At 45.9% G+C, this 22,406-nt stretch overlaps 1 protein-coding gene across 1 annotated transcript in view; it reads left to right on the top strand.

The window, feature by feature from the left end:
* Positions 1–1,838: 1,838 nt before the first annotated feature.
* Positions 1,839–22,406, top strand: part of ARHGAP31 (Rho GTPase activating protein 31) — a 60,582-nt gene continuing 40,014 nt past the window's right edge. The window contains exon 1 of the mRNA XM_002188738.7: positions 1,839–3,069. Within this exon, the coding sequence (XP_002188774.5) occupies positions 2,970–3,069 (100 nt within the window). The 5' untranslated portion in view covers positions 1,839–2,969. The remainder of the gene's footprint in view (positions 3,070–22,406) is intronic.

Raw genomic sequence — 22,406 nt, 5'->3', positions numbered from 1 at the left:
GGAGCAGGGCCGTGCAAGGGAGGGGAGGGGGTCCGTGCTGCACAGGGTTCTTGCCTGTCCCTGGGGACAGAACTCCCTCGCTGGTGACATGAGGAAGCTTTACTTATGGTGGGGGTGATTATATTTTAAAAATTTATTTATTTATTTATTTATTTATTTATTTATTTATTTATTTATTTAAAAATGAAGGCATCCTCATCCAAAGACATTCTGTTTGGATAGACTTGCAAGAGAAGAGTAGAGAAACCATATCTAAGATGATGGAGGACAATGGAGATGGGGCAGGAGCGTGATGTAGAGGGTCACCAGATGAAAGTACAGGTGGACAAAGATCCTGGTAGTGATGTGACCTCCATCTGATGTAGAACAGTGGAGGAGACCAGCACAGTGATATTAAACATCTTGTTTAGCTCAGGAAGGGAGGGGTCTGCAGAGGGGAGGTCAGGGCTTCAAAGAAGATGGTGTGGTTATTCACCATGGTGAACTTGCTCTCTCACTGTTGGTCCTGTGTGGGGACTCAGCCATGTGGGAAAGGGCTGATGAGTACAGCAGGACATGCCTCCTCCCCGAGGGGCTAGGACTGGGCTTCATCTTCCAGCCACCCAGACAGTGGGAGGATGGGCTGGCAAGGCGTCCAGGTCTGAGCGTCCTGTTGTCTGTGCAAGCTGTCTGAAGTGCAGCCCTTGGCAGGCAGGCAGGATGCGCTGTGGCACGCGATGGCTTTGGCGGCACGCCGGTGCGGGGAGGGATCCAATGCTCTGACTCAACATCAAGGTGCTGTGAGAAGTTCAGAATAAATTCAAGGAAGTTCTAAGTGTTTCATGAGACTGAGGGTTCCTGAGAACAGCCACTGGTCTGGTAGTGAGAGCTGAGTTTTCCTCCTTAGCCTGAGAGTGGGAGCAGAAGCAGGGAGGTGACAGGCCAGACATCTCTGTGACACATTCTGGAGATCACTCTCCCCTCAACCCGTCAGTCATTAACCTGTAAAATGGGGATAATTATGATAATTGCAGTGATAAACTGCACAGTCAGAGCTATAACTGTGCAAGGTCCCTCACTTGGTCCCTTGGTGTTTTTTCTTATGTGTGAAGTGGTAACATCCAACACTTCTAAGGAAAAAAAAAGTCACTGTACCAACAGAAACTGAATTGATTTTGGCAGTGGTCAGATCTCGGACAGAGACTTGATTTCTCTGAAAAATTGCTCTCAAGTGAGTGAGGTGGTGAGTTTGCAGAGGGGTTCCTCTGTCCCATGAGAGTGCAGAACTGAGGCTTGTGAAGGGAGGTGGGTTAAGGGTGTCCTTTGCCTTGTTTCCTGGCCAGTTTTCCTCCAAAGCAAAACTACTTTCCTTGTCTTTGGCCTGATTTTTAGCAAAAAGCTGTAATATCCTGTTTTTCATTTGCTTGCTAATTTTTTAACCCAGACCCATAGAGCTACATTTGCACAGTGTGAGAGGGGTCAGTGAAGCCTTGGGAGAGTTAATTTTGCCTCCTTGGGTATGCTGGTGGTCATACCCAGTCCCGTAATGAAATCTGAATTTCTGGGATAAAAAAATGTGAAGTAAGTGCAAGGAACTGCTGTAATGAGCTGGCATATGTGTGTACTGAAAACTGGACCAGGACAGCATTTGCGAGGTGAAGGGATGATGACACAGACAAGGCTCAGGGCCTGAAGGCAGACCTGTCCCATTTCCCTTCTTGCTGTACTGAGTCATTTCAGCTCCTTATCTAAATCCCTTTGTTGGTCAGGGGGAGCCTTTTTTGGGAGCTGACTCGAAAGTATGTGAACTCACATGCCCGAAGAGCATCTGTTTCTGCTTGCCGGGGAGGAGGGAGCTGAAGGTTTCGCTCCTTCCCCCTCGCTTTAATGCCCCGACGCTCGGACCCCTTCTCGCACTTCAGCAGCTTGGTAGAGGAAGGCAGACCCTGCAGTGACAGAGTCATGTTGGAGGGCAGGAAGGCTCCTCGCAGCGAAGGACTTGGCGAGCAGAGGCAGAGATTCACTGGAGGGGCTCCCGGTGTCCCCGCTCGCCGCCGGACCCTGCGAGCTGCGGGCTGGTAGAGCAGGAAGCGCCTGGCCCCGCAGGGATTTCCTCCCGGGCAATCCGCTATCTGCCGGGGCAAATCTTCCCTCTGCCTCCCCCCATCCCCATCCCTGCTCCCCCAGCTCCTCTCCCCGCCTTCCCTCAGCCTCTCGCTCACACACGCACACACACACGCACTTTACTGCCAAAAACCGTCCTCCGCCCCCCTCCTCAGCTAACTTCCTTTCAGCTTTTTTTTTTTTTTTTTTTTTTTTTGAGCTGGATTATCCTAGGATTTGTAAAACGGGGGAAAGGAGAGAGCGACTGAGCGGGAGTCAGGACAGGAAGCTGGTTTCTCATTCCTCCAAGTGTCCAAGGCAGGAGGAGGGGAAGGGGGGGAGCCAAAGAGGAGCCTTGTGCAGACTCTTCCCCAGTCCGTTTTCATTAGTCCGTTTGAACTTCCAGTCTCCTCCGAAAGCCAAGAGGAGGACGACCAGACTGGGACGCCTTCTGCTGGAAGTGGCGACAGCGCGACTGACGAAACCCAGAAGGTGGCTGTGGAGGGTCCCGGGATCGCGCTGAGGGAAAAGACGTCCTCCCACCATCTCCTGCCCCCAACTTGCCAGCTCTGATGCGGGCACCCACCCACCAACCCACTTGCCTCTGATGAGAACCCTTCTGGGCTCAGGCTATGATCGCTGCTGCTGCGGGCTGTGGAGCCTCCTCTCGCCCTGACCTTCCTCTGCCACAGGAGCAGCCCAACATCTGGTGGGGATTAATGTTTACTTCTCTGGCTGGACGCTGTACGGGACCCCCGATGTTGCTCCTTGGGAGCGGGACACGGGCGGTGGTCTGAGGAGAAGAGCAAGAATTTTGTCGCCCAGCGTGAGGCTGGGGGGAGGGGGGCAAGGCAGGAGGGGGGTGAACCTCTTTTGGGACTAACCTCATGAAGAACAAGGGAGCCAAACAGAAACTCAAGAGGAAGGGAGCCGCGAGCGCGTTCGGCTGCGACCTGACGGAGTATCTCGAGAGCTCTGGGCAGGATGGTAAATGCTTCTTTATTCTCGCTCTGGTTGCAGAAAAGCCAAGCGCGTGTCCCCCTGTTCTACTGGCAGGACTGCAAACCAGACCTTTCCAAAAGCTAAGGGTTAGACAACCTGGAGCTGATTTATCCCTGGGAAGTGGAGTCACTGCCCCATTACTCACAATGAATGAACGATCGGAAGATTGCTTTGGTGATGCATCTGCATGACCTTTGCATGAGTTGTGCTATGTGTGACTGGGCTGGGGTTCTTGGGCTGCCTAAATGTGTACAAAGACAGCTCAACATCAGTCGTGATGCCCTCTCCCATCTGCCTGGCAGTGGAGGGGGTAACAGGCTTTTAGGGAGCCAGGTTTGGAAATCTGAACTGTGCTCAGTGTTGCCTCCTCCAGGATTTCAAAATCCACCTTAAGTCCATGAGATTGGAAACTGGGAGGACTCTAGGGAGGAACTGGACTCCAGTACAGTTCCCATGTTGTCCTTGGACTACTGGATGGAGACAGGACAGAGACTGGGTTATGGGGTGGAGTACGGTGTGTGGTGTAGGAGGCGTCTGAGCCAACACGTTGAGCTAACTACCCTGAGCTAACCACCCTGCCTGTTGGCTTTCACTCCTTCTCCCCTTGACCTTCATGCTCCCAGGTATTGAATGAGAACACAGTAGCTCAGACAAGAGGTAACTTCAATAAAATAACGGGATCCTGAGTTTATAATGGTCAGTCCTTGATGAGGGAAGGAGCAGAATGTGTTTTCTTAAAGTGAGTTGGATGACAAGAGAAGTGGTTGTGAGTTTGGCCAGCAGAAGGACCTGCAGTTTAGCCAGAGGAAAAAATAAATACATGCCTGTTACCATCTGTGACGTTAGCATTATGATCCCGATTTAGCATTATGTTCCAATTTCAATTGACCAGTTTTACCAATGTCAGGTTATTTCAAGGAAAAAAAAAAAAAGACTTCTAGCAGCAATGTCAGCTTTGTACAGGGAGAGCTGTACAATCAGGTCTTTCATTTGCTGATGAGCATGGATGATGAAGTGCAGTGTGGAACCGCACTGGCAGAGGGATGGGCTACATAACAGGAGTACTTTCCATTGCACAGTGAAGAAGGCAGTAAATGTATCACTAAGATGAAATGTTATATATGGACATTTATTTAGGTATGGGGAAAACCAGCCATTCAATTTCATCGTGGGTTGTCTGCAACGGGTACTGGATCTTTTAACTTATATAGCTCTTAATGGCAACTGAATTAAGTGTCAAAAAATAACAGACTTAATGAGCTGATGTCCTTTTGCCAGTGTGAGGTGCAGACAGATAAATTCCATCCAGTGCTACCATGGACCTCTGTGGTGGAGGAACTATTTACAGCTGTTTACAGGAGCACTGGAAAACAGCACAGGAAAGGCTGGAACAGGCAGGATATTCACTTGAACTAGCAACGGGAATTTTAAAGGCAAAACCATAGTTACTGCAGTTGAAATTAGGCCAGATGAGCAACATCTGCTACCTAAAATCACATAGTTTTTTTGTTTTTGTTTTTTTTTTTTTTGTTTGTTTGTTTTTTAAATATAGTCTTTTGAGAACAAGAAGGGAGGACGTTTTCTCAAATCTCATTTGTGGCATGGTTCACAGTTCCAATGTACTTATTTCTCCATGCTGAGGAGCAGTGGGGAGAATAGGAAGTTCCTTTCCTTTATGCAATACTGCTGTTTGCTCAGCAGCACATCCCACAGCCCAGTGCTGTGGGATACAGAACTGAAAGAGTTGTTGTACGTTTATTGGTAAGGGTGTAAGTTGGATTGGAAATTACAATTCATCAGGACAAGGGGAAAAGAAAGTATTAGAGATAATTGATTTTGTTGGTAGGAGGACTCTCAGGATAAATAGGAATAACCAAGAATGCTAAAGTGATGTCTTGGGGAAAAAAGAAAGGTTAAGATGTCACCAGGACATCCCAAACTTGCAACCAAATTAGAATAGCATTCAGAGTATGAGAGATGGTTGATCTGGGAAGAGTTGAGTTGTCCTGCTAAGAATAATTTCCAGTGACAAGTCATTGCTCCTGTAAGCAGCAGGTTTTGTAGGGACATAAAGCTGTAGCTTTCTCTCTGCTTTGTTTTCTTCTCAGTGCTGTGTGTTTAACTGGTGGGATGTAGGCTCAGGTTGTTCTCTACTCAGAAGCAACAAAGCTCTAAGAGCGTTCCTGATATTTGAGAGTGGTGAGGAGCAGGAGAGCACTTTGGCTGCTGTCCAGCAAACATTTTGTTGTGGCCTTTCTGAAAGCAGGGTTTAAAATGCACCCAGAAGGGTTAACTGGAAAAGAAGATGCTGTGGGCCCGGCAGGACGTGAGTCATATTGGTTGTGCTTTCAGTGCTCAGATTTGCTTTTTGCCATCCTGCAGTGCCCTTGTGTGTGACTGGAGCTGCGCAGGCAAGGAGAGGCTGGATCTGCTTTGCTGGTGCTGGCCAAGGGAGCACAGGGGATGGCCACGGCTAGTGAAGATGATTCACTTTGGAATTCTCCCCTCTGGGCTAGTACATGACCTTTATGGTTAGGGGGTGCTGCACGACTTGTGCGATGCTTTGTGGAGGAGAGGCACAACTTAAGTCCCTGCATGCTTGTGGTTGTTGACGAGCAGCTTGAGCTTTCTGTAAGGACCTTAGTCCCTGTGTTGTTGCCAAATTCCAGTGGAGAGAATTATATTCTGCTAAAGGTATCAGCATTTCCTCTCTTCCCATTTAACTCTTTAATAACTTGCTATGGTTCTCTTGAGAGACAGCCAAAGATCCTGCTTGTCTCCCTTACCAGATCCATGTACCTAAGCCTCTGTTAGAAAGAACTTCATGATAATACAATAAAAGCGGCAGCAGAACTACAAAGTATTTAAAAACAATCAAATAGGATGACTTCAGCAGGTACAGTGAAGCAGCTCAGGAGCAAAAAACGTGATACAAAGCCTTTAGCCTTAAGTTGATTCTTCGGATCTGACACAGGTTAGTGGTGATGGGCAGATGTGGATGTCTGGTGGCTGGTAAACAGACTCAGATATGTTGAATTTACTGTGTTTCAAGTCAGTTCCTGTCAGTACCACACTTGACCCTACTTGGCCTTTTCCTGCTGGCAGTCTCTGCACAGACACTGGTCACACTTCTTATGGGGGCAGACTGCTATCAGTGCACACAAGCATTTAAAATCATGACTCAGGCCACAGAAACCACAATATAAAATCTATGCTGGGTTCTTTGTCCACTTTCTGTTTTCCAAAACTTCAGTGTGCATCTGGGTTATGTTTTCAAGTCTTTCTTTGGTAAAAGGGCTAGAAACTTGGGGAAAAATAAACTTCTCTTCCTCCTCACCACAATTATCAAACAATGGCTTAAACAGCAGTGTGTATTGAGGACAAGCTCACATCAGACATAAAGGAATGGTGGCTGGCAATACCAGTGAGGAAAGGTTGTCTAATTTTACATAGTCCCTCCTGTGTCACTTTTAGCACTGAATCCACACTTGAAGGCAAGTGATCTTTTGGAATATAAAAGCTTTACTAGAAAGCAGTGTCCATGCCCAGGCTTTGGACATGGATAGGTGTTCATGCGGAAGGAAATGAGTACTAATGCCCTCTACTAAAACTTTTTACTGTGCCAAACTTTATTGAAATATATCAGTGTAATGGGGCTAACAGATAATAGTCTTGAAGGATTAACATTAGAGTCATGTTTTGGCCTCTTGATAACCAGCTTGGTTTCCAGAGGAGAAAAATGCATTGTGCCTCTGCTGAAGTCAGAGGAAGTTGCACATCAGGCTCTCAGTTACTGTAATAACAGCAATATAATTTTCTGGTGACGAATGGGCCAGCAGAGAAGACAAGACACAAGTTTGTGCACCATCTTTAGCTGGGGCAGGACACTCTGAACTGCTTAAGAAAACAGTCACAAAGAAAGGTCTTGCTTCTGGTTATATCACAGAAGTGTTTTAAGAGGAGGCTGTTGTAAGAGTCAAGGCTGTTAAAGTGAGAGGAACTAAATCAAAAGGAATTTTAATATTCCCAGTTCTTCTAATTGTGGGCGATTCAAGCTGGGATTTCAGGTATACAGCCAGGTACAACTTCCAGTCTTTAAAATGGAAATGCACACAGCATCTACAAGCATTGGATTGTGATGGTAAAAGATAATCCAGTCTTTTGCATAGGAACCACTACCAATTCAAACCTATCTTTGCTTCATATGCTTAGAGCCAGGTAGGACTTGAAAAAAGGTTGAATGTTTCCTGTGGTTCTTTTGGTATGCTGGTGTCTAGATGCTGGGCTAAGAGGTGCTACCAGGTGTGCACAAAGCCAAATCTCAGACTTGATGCCTTGTTCTTATGGTGCAGGTCAGCTGTGTGTGTCTGAGACTCCCCTATTTGCTGGAGAGTTAATTCTGCTGTTGCTGCACCCCTCTGTGGTTTCTTCCACATCTGTTTCCTGCCTGATGTTGTCTGGTTGGGATGCAATGAGCTCAGTTTTTCCCCTCAACCCCCTCCCACACTCCCCACAGCTCCCTCAATAGCTCTCACCCAAACCCCTTTCTATCTGTTCATCTAATACAGCTTATTGGCTTTGTTTGTTAGTTGCTTTAGAAAAAGGGCTGCTTCCTTTGAGAAGTTTTGAAGCCACCAACTCCCTTGTTCTCCTCACTTGAGGGGAGAGAGAGCAAAGCCAGCTAGCAGCTCTCCCTGAGGCTGGGAAGGGAAGAAGAGCTGTTGTCTTGAAATGTAGACAGGGAGACATGTGAGGAAACCCTTACAAGTCCCTTGATTGTAGTACAGGAAAGGAGACAACAACATGGCTAGCCCATATGACACTCTTCTGTGCTGTGTGGCTCTGCAGTGGCTGCTTCTGCCTGGTCACAGCTGCATTTGAATGAAAGAATAAGGAAAGCTTTAATTTTGGTCTCAAAAAGGCAGTGGGTCAGCTAGCCCTGACTCCACAAGCAGGTTCTTCAATGCATCTAAGAGTGGCAGTAGGCAAAGACTTTGCTGTAGTGTGGGAAAAGACTATTCTGTAGCATAGGCGAGTAGTTTAGAGGGAAAGCAGCAACAATAATTCAGCAGCAGTGTGGCTGGTACAAAGGAAATGTGGGCTTGGATACTGCTTGCTTGTTTTGGTACAGCCCCTTAAGCACACTGTCCTCTGCACAGTGATTTTGTCATCACACATTTCACTGTGAAGCTGCCTTGTCCTTGTGACTGGATAAGGAGACCTGTCACTCAGGAAAAAAAAATTCTTGCTTCAGGAACAGATTCCCTTTTGAATCAATCATTAAACCTGCTACACAGATGTGAAGCAGCTTTTCTGGGCCCTGTGGCTTTCTTTCCTCACTCTTGCATGGCTTTTGGGATAGGAGCATGCTGGGATGAGCATGAGGGTGCATGCAAGCCCATAGCACAAGAAAGTGTGTGCCACACAAGGCTGCATTTATGTTCACTTAGGACATTTTTTGAAGCTGCCTCCTGTAGTGATGTTTCAAAGTGAAGGCATGCCCATACTTTTGGGTAGGTGCTTTTGGTTAGTGATGCATGCAAGAAGTCCTGGGAAAACTGCTGAAGAATCATTAAAGACAAAGTGGAGGAAAAAGACAAAACTTATTTATTTTTTTTAAAATTCCCTCAGAGAAATGAAAATGCCACACACTCATTTAATCTGCTGCAGAAGAATGAAGAGCTGCATTCATCCCGCTCTCAAAATTAGAAACTGTGGCACTGGGGATTTCTGTCTCAAGAACTGATCAAACTGAAAAGAAACCTTTTTGTGGAGCCAAATTGCCTTCAATCTAGATTTCTTTCCTGACCTACCTTACTCTGTGCCTATGCAAAGACTTGTCTTCATTCAGGGAAGGAAGCAGCAGGGGCTGGAGGACAGCAGGACAAGAATGGCCTCTTGGGCTGGCTCAGAAATGCTTTAGTCCTCGTTTTTTGTGTGTGGTGTGCTGCTGGGGTCTGATCCACATTTTCACACTGCTGATATGCTGGGAAGACACATGGCCTGCACTCTGTGGGGTCTATTCCTGGCTCTAATGATGCTGGCTGTGTGGATATTTAAGGCTGCATCCCCTCAGCCTTGTGACAGGAGCAAAAAGGGATGGTCGAACTCTGAAGTTTTGGGGGAAAAGAAGTGGGATTGTGTTATTGTACAGTGAAGGAGAGCTGTGGCAGCGGGGCCTGAGAGCTGAGTACCTGTATTGGCAGGTAGAGGAGCTAGGCTGGGCTTTGAGGGGAAGACAGCTCCTTGGCCTTTCAGTGTCTGCCAAAGCATGTCCAGTGGACAAGAAGCTTTGCTGCCAAAATGGATACTGTGGAGGAAATGATTAATAATGTAAATTCTTGCATTTTCTCCACCCTCTGTCACAAGTGGAGCATCACACTTTGAGTCCCAGATACCAGCCTCTATGGCAACAAGTGAGAGCAAAAAGACACTGGGAACAACAGGAACAGAAGCCATCTGTTTGCTTCTGTTACTTTGCTGTTCCTTCTTGTTTTGGATTATGTTTGTGTTACTTCCTCAATCTGTTTCTAGTTCCTAGGACCTGGATTTTTGTGTCTCTGTGGCACAATGTTACTGTTGTTTAACATTCATGTTGCAAGCTCAGCTCCTTGTTCTGTATTGACTTTCCATTGCTAGCACTGTGTGATTAGCAGAGACCTCTTGCACGTTGCCTCCTGCTTTACATTTCCCTTACTGAGCACTGCAGGAGGCAGATGTGTGGTTTGCATGCACCAAGCCCCACTTTGATCCTGCCTTCTCCCCCACCCCCTGCAAACAGCATGATGCTCACATCTTGCCTGCAGGTTTTACATTAGGACACATATTTTGATTTAGCAAATGTTTTCTCTTTGTTGGTAGCAGCTGATTTCATCTGGACTTGGAAACCAAGGAGCAGGGACTCCACTGCTTGTGGTATCACAGCTCTCAAAGGTTGAGGGAAACAGCTGTAGTGGATGAAACCCTGGCAGTGCATGGGGTGGATGTACAACACAGGCTGATCTAGATGTGATGAGCAAGTCTGGGAGGTCCCCATTGGTCAGGGGTGCTTGGGTCCCAAGCTTTGGTGTAGGCCTGGTTCTAATTTGGAGAGCTCAGAAAGCACGGATATGTAACTTGGGCTTTGCATCTATGACGCAGTTCTACAGCAGCAACATTTGCTGGCAGTCAGGGTTGTGCCAAAAATTTATGTTCCAGTGTTTCTCCTTTAACGGTAATAAGGGAAATGAAAACAGCCTGTCAGTAATGGTATAACCAGCCCTGCTCTGAAGGGCCAGGGGTGGGGTGGCTGTCAGATTGACTGCCCACATCATGGCTTGGACTGGATCTCTATCTGGAGGGTGATTAAAGGATGGAGAGCTACCAGCATTTGCCTCCAGCCCAGCACCACCAACAGGGTGCCAGATACACTTAGAGCTCTGACATGGAAACCTACAGATACCTTATTGAAATGCAAAGGCTGCTAAATGGCTGCACTGCTGGTTATTTCAAGGGCAACTAGTGTTCCTAGCCATCTACTAGTGGCTCCTTTCCATAGATTCCCAGAGCCTCAAGCCTCAGCTGTCCTTTGCTCGCATGCCAGAGCCTTCAGCTTCTCTGCTGATAACTTCAGTTAATGTGTTTTGCATTGTCAACAACAATAAAAATCCCAAGACCAAACCAACAAACAAAAACCCACAAAACCCACCCTGAAAAACCAAAACAAAAAAAAGAATTTGCAGTATGTTTACAATGCACACAGAGAACAGTGTAACATAAATTGAATTTATTGTTAAGTGAAATTACATTGTGTAACTGTGCTGACTATATTATTATAACTTTCATACTTAATTCAGTATTGTAGACTCTGTTTTCTACATTTATTTGAAACCACAAGCAGACTTTCTGATCTTCTGCAGATTGCAGATATGAAAGTACTTAACCAAGGACTTAAGACCTACCTTTTAGTCAGATGTTGGGGTCTTTGCATACAATGAAGTTACTAACCTTCACCCTCACTCAAGTGCCAGATCACTGCACTCGAGTGCAGTGTGTGAGAGAGAGGAGCTCAGTCCCTAATGCTACAAGTCTTGTGGCACATAAGTGTACAGGGAAGTGACAGTCCTCTTCTGTTTCACCCCCTTGCCTTGAACACAGCCCTACAGCTGGATTAGATTAGATTCCCCATTTTCACCTGAGTGAGGGCCCTTTTGATTTTAACAGTGCACCAAAAGGGGAAGAGTAAAACTCATGCTTTTTGCAGTTGCCTTCAGTTCCTCCACCTCAGTTGCTGTGTTCTCACTTGGGAGCAGCCACCTGGCCTAGGCTCAAACCAGCCTTCTTCTTCCTGGTGTCACTAGCTGATGACCTGTGTGACAGACTCAGTTCCAGGCAGTGTCAGGTTGGCTGGATGGCTGCCTTGTCTTAGGTAAGTTAATGTCCATGTAGGAAGAGTTACCTTAACAGCAGTAGAAAATGTTACAGAATCACAGAATTACTGAGCAGGGGTGTCTTGAGATTAACTAGACCAAACCTTCTGCTCTAGCAGGGTCGGCTTGAGCCAGTTGCCCAGGACTGTGTCCACTTGAATTTTGAATATCTCCACAGAATTTTGAATATAACCTCTGTGAGCAAACTGATCCAGCCTCAGACTACCATCAAAGTAAAAAAGTATTGTGTTCAGATGGAGTGTCCTGGTTTCTAATTTATGTGTCTTTTATTGTCAATTGACACAATTGAGAATAGACTTGCTCCCTTTTCTTCACTCCCTTGCAGCAGGTCTTCATTCACAATGATAGATTCTTCCTGGCTGAACAATCCCAGCCTCTCCTCATAGGAGAGATGCTTGAGTCCCTTATTCATCTCCATGGCCTTGAGCTTGCTCCAGCAAGTCCTTCTTGTACTGTGGAGGCCAGAGCTGGACACAGGACTCCAGCTGTGGGGTCAGCAGTGCTGAGCAGAGGGGAAGGATCACCTCCCTCAACCTGCTGGCAGCTCACCTGCTAACTATTCTGATGTTCTTAGTAATATGTACAGTTACTAGCAAAGACTTTCCTTGGTATTCCAGGTTTTGTACAATCAGGTTGCTGTAAAGGATCCTTTCTGCCTTGCTTAATGCTCTTTCTGGCCTGGTTAATAGTCAAAAGGAACTGTCTTTTCATAAAGAGCCCCAGTTCTTTAATGGTTTCTGAAGTTTTGCTGCTGGTCAGCCCAAATAAATTAATTTATATAATACACTGCTATGTTGCATCTTCTGAAAGCCGTGCAGAGCCTTGGCTTAATAGAAAGTCTACAAAAAATGCTTAGAAGCAGCACACTTTTTTCAGGTGGTGTTTCTAAGAGCTCCCCCTCTCCTCCCCCAAAGCCACAGTGCACAGAACCAGGGCATTGTGGCCAAGCTCCTTTCTGCCAAAGCATGTCCAGCAGACTGGAGAGTGAGAAACTTTGCTGCCAAAATGGATACCATGGGGAAAACTATTAATAATGCAAATCTTGCTTTTTCTCCACCCACTCTCACAAGTGAAGCATCATATTTTGAATCCCAGATACCAGCCTCTATGGCAACAAGGGGGAGCAGAAAGGCACTGGGAGCAAGGGGAGCAGAAGCTGTGTTACATCTCCAGCATGAGGATCGAGCAAGGGGAGGGGAAATTCACATCCCTTTGCAGGATTCTCAGCTGTGTCTGCTGCTCTTAGAAATATGCCCTGAGCAGCTGACTTGGGTTCATAGCAATTTGTCTCCAGCTCCTCACTGCCCTCTTCTACACTCAGGGCTCAGCTAACTAAATGCCTTTGGAAATGCTATTATCTCCTGTGCTCTCTAGGGCCAGGAGCAGCGTGGAGATTTATTATCTGCAACAGGAGGCTTTGTTTAGTTCTATAAAGCACAGAAGACTTAAAGAAAGAACAAAAAATAAACGCCAAACCAAATGCAAAACTCACTTTAAATCTCATGCCCTTTATTTGCTCTCGCCAATCTGGGAACGTGCATGTATTATGTTTTGTCATGTCATTACATACTGTCACATGAGGAAATGGTTAGAGGAGATACACCTCCATCTCTAGAATAGGGATTGAACATCCAAATGGCCAGGAGACATTCCTGATGTAACTAAGTTGTGTAATTTATTTCCTGAAGAGCATCAGACAGGAGACCAGATCAGCTTCTCCAATACAAACTTCATTTAAATTTCACTAAACACAGCAGCATTGATACTGCCTTTTTACCTGAAAGATGCTGAACATGCTCACAAATTTTCTATACACGTGGGATGCAAGGCTGAGAATCCAGGCTGGATCTGTGCCTGAACTCACCATCTATATTCACTGGCTCAGAAAAAAATGCTGATTTAGCAGACAGAACACTGCGAGGAAGGGTGTGTGTGTGTGTTTATCTGCAGCTGGATATTTCAGCTGGGATATTTTTGATACATTGGCATTCTCCATTTACCATCTCAGCAGTGAATGTGACTGTCAGTCCTGTTGCAGACAGGCAGCTTGGCAACACAACAGAGTCATCCGGCGTGTGGAAAACTCTTTGCTGCACATGTAACTGGTGCTAGTTTTTCTATTCTTCTCTTGTGGTGCTGCTGATGGTGGTGGCAGTCACACCTCAGGAGGTTCAGAGGTGTGATCAGGCAGGGTGAGCTTCCTTCTTGAGCTCTTGCATCTGTGCTGCAATTTGTGTGAAATAAATAAGCTGTCAGTGGGACTGAATTGTTTACTTGCTTTGTGTAAAATCAGATAGAGAAACAGCTTCACCATTTTGCTTTTCCTGTTTTTATCTTCTCAGTGTGCTCCAATTGGTAGTGCATTTTCCTTACTCTTGTTCTGGTCAGGTAATTTCAGATACATGAGAGTCTAAATGAGAACAAACTCTCTTGTGAGATTTATTGCATCTTCTGCTTCTAATCAAGCCAGAAAAATAGAGCAACAGACTTCCTTCTGTAATCCTGTTCTCTCCATTCCAGTCCCGACTGGAAACCAGAAGTACAACAAGGAGGAATGCAGGAAAAAAAAAAAGTTAAAACAAATGTCCTGGAATCTCTAAGTAGAGTGTGGGGTTTGGCCTGAGGTGATGGCTCAGGGGTGCAGAGGGAGCATGGAAGATTCTTCCTTCTCTCAAGTGTTTTCAGTTCCCTCTACTTAGCTGTTTGTTTTGTTTTTTTTTTTTTTTTTTTTTTTTTTGCCCTCCACCTGTGCTACTCTCCCCATCCCCCTCCATTTTGATAACTTTATTGCCAGGATGGCAGTATGCACATGTTGCCAAAGTCAATATATCAAGCTATGTGCCCAAGGCAGGCTTAGGAGCAGTAAATGAGAAGAGCTGCTCTTGATCCATTGAGTCCATCATTCTTCCCTCCTGGCTCGATAGTGACTTGCATACTGCTGTCTAGGGTTTGCTGTGTAAAGCCACAAACGAGGGCTGAGCCAGGAAATTCAGTCTATATCCCAGTAACTTCAGCTGGGGGTCACCCTCCAGACTTGCCAGAACCTAGACAAGGAATAGAATCCCCTGCAGCTCCATCTGTAGATCAGGTGGGTGTAGGTGACCCAGTGCCTGCTGTCCTCCTCGGGGTGGCAGGCAGAACACGGTGGTAGAGGCAGCCTCCATCACAGCTCACAAACCTGCTTGAGGCGGGGAGGAGGCGATGTGACAAACACAAAGGAGGTCTAGGAGTCCTAATTATCCTCATTTATATCCTGCTAAAATACCCATCTGTCACTCTGCTGCAATAATGAGATTTGAGAAGATTAACTGGATGCTACTGAGGCCCCTCAGCATGGCAGCTCAAGTAAGTGTGCCGCTGCTCTGCTCTAAGCCACACTTGCAGCAATTACACCCCAAGCAGGTTTTTATGTCTGGTTAGCGCTTGCATGGGAGTGGCCCAAAAAAATCTGCTACAGGAATGGGGTGGGTGATTCAGAAGATGGCAAGCATTAGTAACAGCTCTGTCAAGTTGCTGTTTTGGCATCATTTGAGGAAATATTGCCATTTGGGCACATGGTAAAACAAGGACCCCAAAATTTTTAAAAAATCCCTGTTTTATCTTTTTCTTTCCTAGAGCATAGGGTCTCTTTTACAAATGCACATGCTGTGCTGTGTCTCTTCCTTTGCAGAAGCAATTTCTGCTGGAGCTAGGATTTGTTTTTTTTATCCAGTGTCCTAAACTGTCACGTAGTGCTGCTCTGCCTGGCTCAACAGCTGCCACCTCCCAGCCTAGAAGTGGGTGGAGTGAGTCTCGTTTTTGCAGTTTTTGAAATATTTCAGGATGTAAGGCACTCATTAAATTATTGATGTTAGCTCTTGGGCATTAAACAGATGTGAACTGCAGCTCTGGATCCTAAGGGCTTTAGAGGCTTATCCCTGCCCTAATGATGGTTCCCTGTTTGGGGTTTTTCATGCATCTCTTACTACAGATTTGAACTCACTGCAGGATGGTGGAAGGATTTAGCAGATGGACAAAGGGTGACTGCAAGGCTTTTCTTTGCATCATTATATACCTGTGAAGTAAATCTAATTGAGTTCTGGTAGAAAAAGGGGAAAGACATGTGCATGTTTTCTTTCGGAGAATGGGAAAAATTAGAAAAATGTGTTCCTGCCTCTTGACAGAACATGTTTGCAGGGTATGAAAAGATTTTGAATAGTTGCGATTCAAGGAGCAGTGCAGGTGCACCTGACATCAATTCTTGTGCTTAAGGAAAGATATTGCAGCTTATAACATGCCTTATTCCTATCCCTTTCCCCAGTCCTGCCTCCTTGAAAAGTGGCTGGCAGCAGTAGCACTGCTGACTTTACCTTGTGGTGATGGCAGGGTGGAGGTTGGGGCTTTCGATGCAGCCCTGTCTCTGCAGAAACTTCAGCTCTTTGGCTGGCTGTGGTGGTGAAAAACAACAACTTGGTTGGTGTGGGACAAGGAAGGGAAGGTAACAAACGTGGCACCATGAGCTGTTGAGATCTCTGGGCAACTTTGATGGCTGCTTGCTGGTTCCCAGGGAACCGACTGCAAACAAAACTCCATGTATGGCAGGAAAATCTGTTCCCAGATTTGACAGGGGGTCTCGTGTTTGTGTTTGAATGGGAAGCGTTCAAGAGGCTTCTCCCTTCACCTCTGCTTTCCCACCCATTCTCGCCTCTCTGCTTCGGGGCGCTGTAGGGACACAAAACCCTCCTGTTTGTTGTGGGGCAGAAGAAGGGTAAGGGCCATCCCTGACCCTCTCCTCCCCTCGGCAGTTTGCATGGTAATTAACTCGTCCCTACCAGACAAGCCCACAGCCCAACAGAGCGACAATTCAGATGCTGAACAATGTCCAATTATCCCAGCCTTGGGAGCAAGAGGCCACTCCCTGACACGTGGGCTCCATGTCCCTGGCCAGATGGCTCCTCAAACTCCCTTGGCTGGCCCAGTAATGCTGCTTGGGGAATTTGACACGTGTCAGCAGTTTTGGCTGAGTGCTTTTGTGAGCTACCAGCAGCGCAGTTGCCTGAAATATTGGGAAGAGTCCGTGTGTGCCCCGGGCAGGGCTACCCATTTCATGCCCTGTGCTGAGGCAGGGTTGGTGGCTACCAGGGAACATGGGTGTTCTCATGTGGAGGGAGATTTTGCAGCCTCAGCTTGGCTACCTGTGTCCCTCATCTGGTTTGGGGACCTGCTGGAGATGTAAGCAGCTTAAAAGCACACCTTTTTCTTTTCTCTGCATTCCAGCATTTGTGCACCAGTGAAGGCTGAACTGCTCAGATTGGAGTTTGAACCGCGTGAAGGAGGTGGCAGGAGTCACATCCATGGCATGCCACAGGTCTTGGCAGGCTCTGCTCCTGCCACTGCCTGGCTCAATGAGAGACCTTAGGGCACTCCTTCTCTTTCCACATCCTACCTCCCTCATCAGTGATTAAATGATGCTAGTATCACTTTGTTTTGGTGCAAAGTTCCCATTTTTGTTGTTATTAAATGGGAAGAGTCGTAGCTGTTTTCATCACCCAGTACTGAAAAATGGGCTCCTGCAGCTCTGGGGAGGGACACATTGGGTGAGAGTGAGGGCAGGAAAGGATTGGGCTCACCCAGCTTGCCTGTCTGAGCAGGTTCCATACCAAGAGCCTCTGAGGGAGGTGTGAGGAGCACCAGGGGGGCATTACATGCCCGGAGTGCTTAGTTCTGACTTGGTGAGGCTTCTGCCCTGATATGTGGCAATTTAGCTTTGAAGAGAACATGACAGCCATTTACTATCTAACCTCTGGGCTTAGGAAATGGAAAAAACAATGCAGCATGGATCTGAAATAGCAGAAGAGATTACTCTAGACTGGAACTTGGCCAGGCTGCTTCTGCTAATCTTGCAAAAAAAAAAAACCCCAAAAAACAAGGAAACCAAGCAGAAAAAAAAACCCAACCCACTATAAAGAATTTCTGCAAGACTTCATTTTATAGTCTCTGATTTAGAAGGGAGAATATGCAATAACACAGCTTTGCCTTTGCACACCATGGGACGGGTTCATTACTGACTCATGGATAGGACTGCCTCTTACAAGTTGCCTGCAGCAACTTCAATTGATTCTGGCTTTGGGACCAGGCCCAACCTTAATTTATGGATAGAAGTAATAATAATAATGCATCCAAACAAAAAGCTGTGAGGAAAGAAGTGTGGCAGAGAAATGGAAAAGGACACCAGAGGAAATGGATAGGAAAAGGGAAAAAGGGCAAAAGTAGTATGGAGAAAAGCATGTGAGGAAATTCCAATATGCTTGAAAGGGAGGAGGTGGAGGTTGGAAAAACTAGTCTGAGGGCAAAACTGACTGTACTGGAACAAATGGAAACTGCTAATGAATAGTGGAAGAGAGAGGGCTGTAAGTGGGAACAAAATTCAAAATTGTGGCAGCTTTGTTAGTGGGGTGGAACAGAGGAAGAGACACCATTCTGGCTACAGACAGCTGAAGGATAGACAGGAACATGCTCAAAGTGTTGACCACTCTTTTATCCAAAACTCCTCTTTTTTACCCAAAAGTGAGACAGGGCAAGAGGTAAAAGAATAATTTCTGCCTCATTTCAGCCCTTGGAACAAGCTTGGTTTTATGAAGTGCAAAGGAGATGCCATTGAGTTACTACATTGCAAGTGACACTTTTTTTTTCATCAGCTAACTACATTTTTTCATTCCCCTTTTGGCGCCTAACCGATGTTAAAATGAGCTTCAGTCTCTGACTAGTTCCAAAGTCTGTGGATGTGAATAAGAGCAGCTTTGCCTTGCTTGGTTAAGCTCTCAATACTTAATGTTTAAATGTGCTCATCTTCATCCCCTGCTGAAGGATGCGGTGCTTCAGCTTCCTTTGCTTTGGAAGCCTGTGCTACGAATCAAAACTCCTCTGATTTTACAGTCTCCAGCAAGGTCCTGCTTTTAGATCCTTCAGTTCATCCCCCTTTGAGACACACCCGTGCAGGAATATGAACTTAGCCTGGAGTTTTCTTCCCTCTGAAACACATCAGCCATGTACTAAAATCAGGATAAAGGTCATGGCCTGAAGTGTGTGGCTCAGCTGTGCTGGCTGTGGAGAACTGCAAAGGCAAAGAGATGATGGACTTGTACAGCAGCACTGCAGCTATCAAAATGTAAGGAAGTTTGATTAAGCATGATCTCAACGCCCTTTTCCTGCAACACCCCTTCTTGTGTTTGCAAAGTGTTTGTTAGTGTCTCAAAGCCCTTAGTACAGCAAGATCCAGGAGTCAGAAAGACAAAAGAAACACAGTCCAGAAACCCAATTCCTGGACATATGCCTTTGAGAAATGTAGCGCATTAAAGGATTTTTTCTTTGGTTGCTTCCTCTTTCCTTGCTTCCTCCAGTCTTTGTTATTCCCAGCAACGACTTTATTTACTTATTTGCTTCTTCCCAAACCACTGGACAGACGGGGGCTTCATCAGGGAGCAGTTTAGCTGGAGTGGGCAAAACAATGGGGCTTTAATCAGGGTGCCTCCAGCAGCCACTGCTGGCCAGAGGTTTCTGAATTCCCCACATGGAACAGTTGCCTCTTTCATGAAGTGCCTGTGGGATGAGCACAGGATTGCTACACCCAAAGCATTTTCATGCAGCCACAGCTCTCTGAAAGGAAACACTGCTGAGGACTCCGCCTGCAATGCCCCAAGCTACTGGGGTGACCAGCATGAGAGAGTCTTTCTTCCAGGCCTGGGCTGTGTTTGCCTTCCACATGCAATCTGTGAATAGCTCAAGCCTGGAAAGTGTTTAGGAAAGCATCTAACTTTTCTCTTAAAGAAGAAAAAAAAAATGAAGGAAAAAGAAAAAGAGTACGTCAAGGATAAAGAAATAGTTTCCAGTGGCTTGATGCAGTGTAGCCAAACTATTTGTAATAATTTCCTTTAAATTCCTTTTATATAGAAAGAATTAAATATGAAAACATGAATCAGGAAGCAGTCATCCCACCAGCCAGTGACATGTACAGAGAGATCAGAGCAAAGTGAGAAAGACACAGAACAGCAGGAAACTTGCAAAAACCTTTTTTATCTCTCTCTTTTTCTTCCTCTTTTTGTTTAGTGTACACATTCATGTAGAACTAACATTTCTGACCCAAAAGAAGCTACGGGAATCTCCTGCTGTTCCTTGTCTCTCCAATGGCAGCCCTAAACCTTCCTGTCTTGATGTGTCTCATCTGTCTGTGTTTCCTGATGGATGTTGCAGTCCCCAGATGTTTGGATACCTGATTCATCTCAAAGAAGACTGTGAAACATTTGGTATTTTTAAATACCCAGCTTTGTAATTGCTTTGTTTAACTTTGCAACATTCTGAACTCATATAAGGCAATAATAAAAATCACTGCTGTTTTCCTTCAAAGCTTTTTGCCATTGCTGCTTCTAAATTTGTGTGCACACAATGGCTTTTGCTTTTGCACCAGTAAGGTTTTAACATTCCTGTTTCCTGAATTTGTATTTTTCCAATGGCTTTTTTTCAAACCCTCTATAAAGGTTCCTATCGGGAGTCCCCAGGCTTTTGTGTAAAGGAGGACAGATGTTACCCAAGGCTAGCAAACTGAAGTGAAGAAATTTCCCCAACAAAACCTGAAGTCAGAAGAAGCAGACCTTGTGCCTGTTGTCTGAAAAGGTCTACAGGCCCACAAAGCAGACTTGAGTTGCATTTGAGTTTTGCATATCTCAGGAGCCTGCTGGATTACACTCTTGAGCTCTCTGGAGCCTTTGCTGTGTCTCAGCCAAAATTAGAGATGAAGATGCCTCTCTGAAGCCCTGTTCATTTCTTGAACTTATTCGTCTCGGATTGCTCTGATCAGGGCTGAATTTGAAGTACAGACGCCTGACTTCAATTTCCCTGAAATACAGGGTGTTCATCTCAGGATTTTTATCTGAGTCTGTCTCTAGCTTGGCTCCAAGGGAAAAGAGAATAAATACTACAGGCCAGGAGACTGCAGATGCAAAAAATTATAGGCTTTAAAATGTCACTAGCTGAGCACATAATAGATATTCTTCACATTTTATGATTAGCTGTTGTGTTCTGTTGGCCAGTGCTGTCTTCCTGATGCAATTTATAAAGGAGTCTCAGGTCAGAGTGAGGCAAGCCAGATTCAAAACTGGATTTCCTGAGAACACCACTATCTTTTGCAACTTTTCCTTAGTTTTCTTTGAGCAGGACAAGCTTGCCTGTGTACACCTGACTGTGACTCCCATCCACTTTGCCATCTCCCCTTCCCTTCCTAGTCCAACAGGACACCATCCACCCAAATATCTGCTTCCATACTGCAAAACCCACTGGTTTATGAACCAGGTTATGCAGCTGAATCATGCCATCATGCCCAGCATTTCAGACCAAGGGAACTGCATTATGTGTAGCATTCATACAACCGTCTCACATCGCTGCCCAGAGCCATCTTAGAAACTGGGATGACCTGAATGTTGTGTGTGAAACCAGTCTCTACATGGGGCCATCTGTGCCTAGGGTACCAGGGCACTGGTCTTTAGACCTTGGCAGCTCTGTCTGCAATTCATGGATGTGTAGCTTCCTCGCAGCTCCTTTCATCTGCTGCTCAGGTGGGCCAGAGGCACAGCTGGTCTCACTGAATGTCCCCTGCCCGGCATCCTCTGGTGTATGGAGCTGTGGAATAGAAGGGGATGTGCAGAGATAGAACATCCTACAATTTAAGGGATTTTCATTCTGTCAGGAAAAGAGTGTCTTCATGTTGTTACTGTGGGTCTGAAAGGTTTCTCCAGCAATTTGTTGCCTTCTGACTCCTTTGCATCCATTTCAGCATGCTGCCCTTTACCACTGAGCTCCTCCAGAGGTACAGCCTGCATGGCATGGGGCCAGCCTCTGACCTCAGTGATACTAGTATAAATCCGGGATACTGCAGCCAACTGGTATGGAAGTACTCAGCTCTGAATATACAGAAAATATTCCCAGCCATAAAGGGGCTTATGATTTAGGTTAGTGAAACAGCAGATCAAAGGCAATTTCTATGTGATAGGCATACTTGCAAATCTCTCTTGTGACAAAGCGTTTCTGCAACATCCACACTTTTCCTGTTACTACCAGAGTGAGCCTTTAATTAATTCCAAGTCCAAGGAATGCACCAGAACTCAACTGATGTAAAAAATGAAAAAAGGACCAAATTTTAGGTGGATTTGTCCACAGAAGGTAGACTGTTGTAATTTGCTGCAGATGACATTGAAGACAGTGGTGCTGTCAGCTCCAAGAGAAGTATGGTGTGTTGGCCTAGAACACTTCTCAGATTGCTGGAAAACTCTTGGTGAGGATGGATATGTATCAGAGGAGTGCTCAAGTTGAAAGTGTTAATGACACTGTCTGCATAGGAGGTTTTGGAGACCTGGAGACAAGGCATTGTCTGTTTTGAGTGCACTTGACACAGAATGACCTTTCTTGAATGAAACCAAGCTGCAGACAAATATGATCTTTTGGGAGACTTGCAGCAAAATTCCTCTTTGGCCAGGGTCACTTTTTGCTGTAATTGAAGAAAATTAATGGATAATAAAGAGTGGGAAAAAGCATTTTGATAGGAAAAGATCAACTGAACCTGAGAGATGCAGAGCAGAGAGCAGGAACAGGCTCAGCTCATTCCTTAATTGGATCACATCCTTACCATAATGCTTCCCAGGAAAGTGCAGCAGTGCAGCGTTGCTCAGGCTTCTCAGGCTGAAGCCAAACATGTTATTTTAGAGAGGCCGTGACCAACATTTTGCAGCATATTGTTGGGCAAAGCAGAGAGAGAGAGAGAGAGCAGGACAATAGCCCTGGAAGTCCTGAAGATCCCCCTTGGTACAAACACTTCAGGTGGGCTGAGGAGCAATGCTAGGGAAGCTCTTACTGGGGAGTGCTGGC

Source organism: Taeniopygia guttata, chromosome 1 (genome assembly GCF_048771995.1).
Source record: "Taeniopygia guttata chromosome 1, bTaeGut7.mat, whole genome shotgun sequence".
In the NCBI taxonomy this organism is placed as follows: Eukaryota; Metazoa; Chordata; class Aves; order Passeriformes; family Estrildidae; genus Taeniopygia; species Taeniopygia guttata.
Note: the sequence above shows the minus strand (reverse complement) of the source record. Positions and strands in the feature narration are given on the sequence as shown.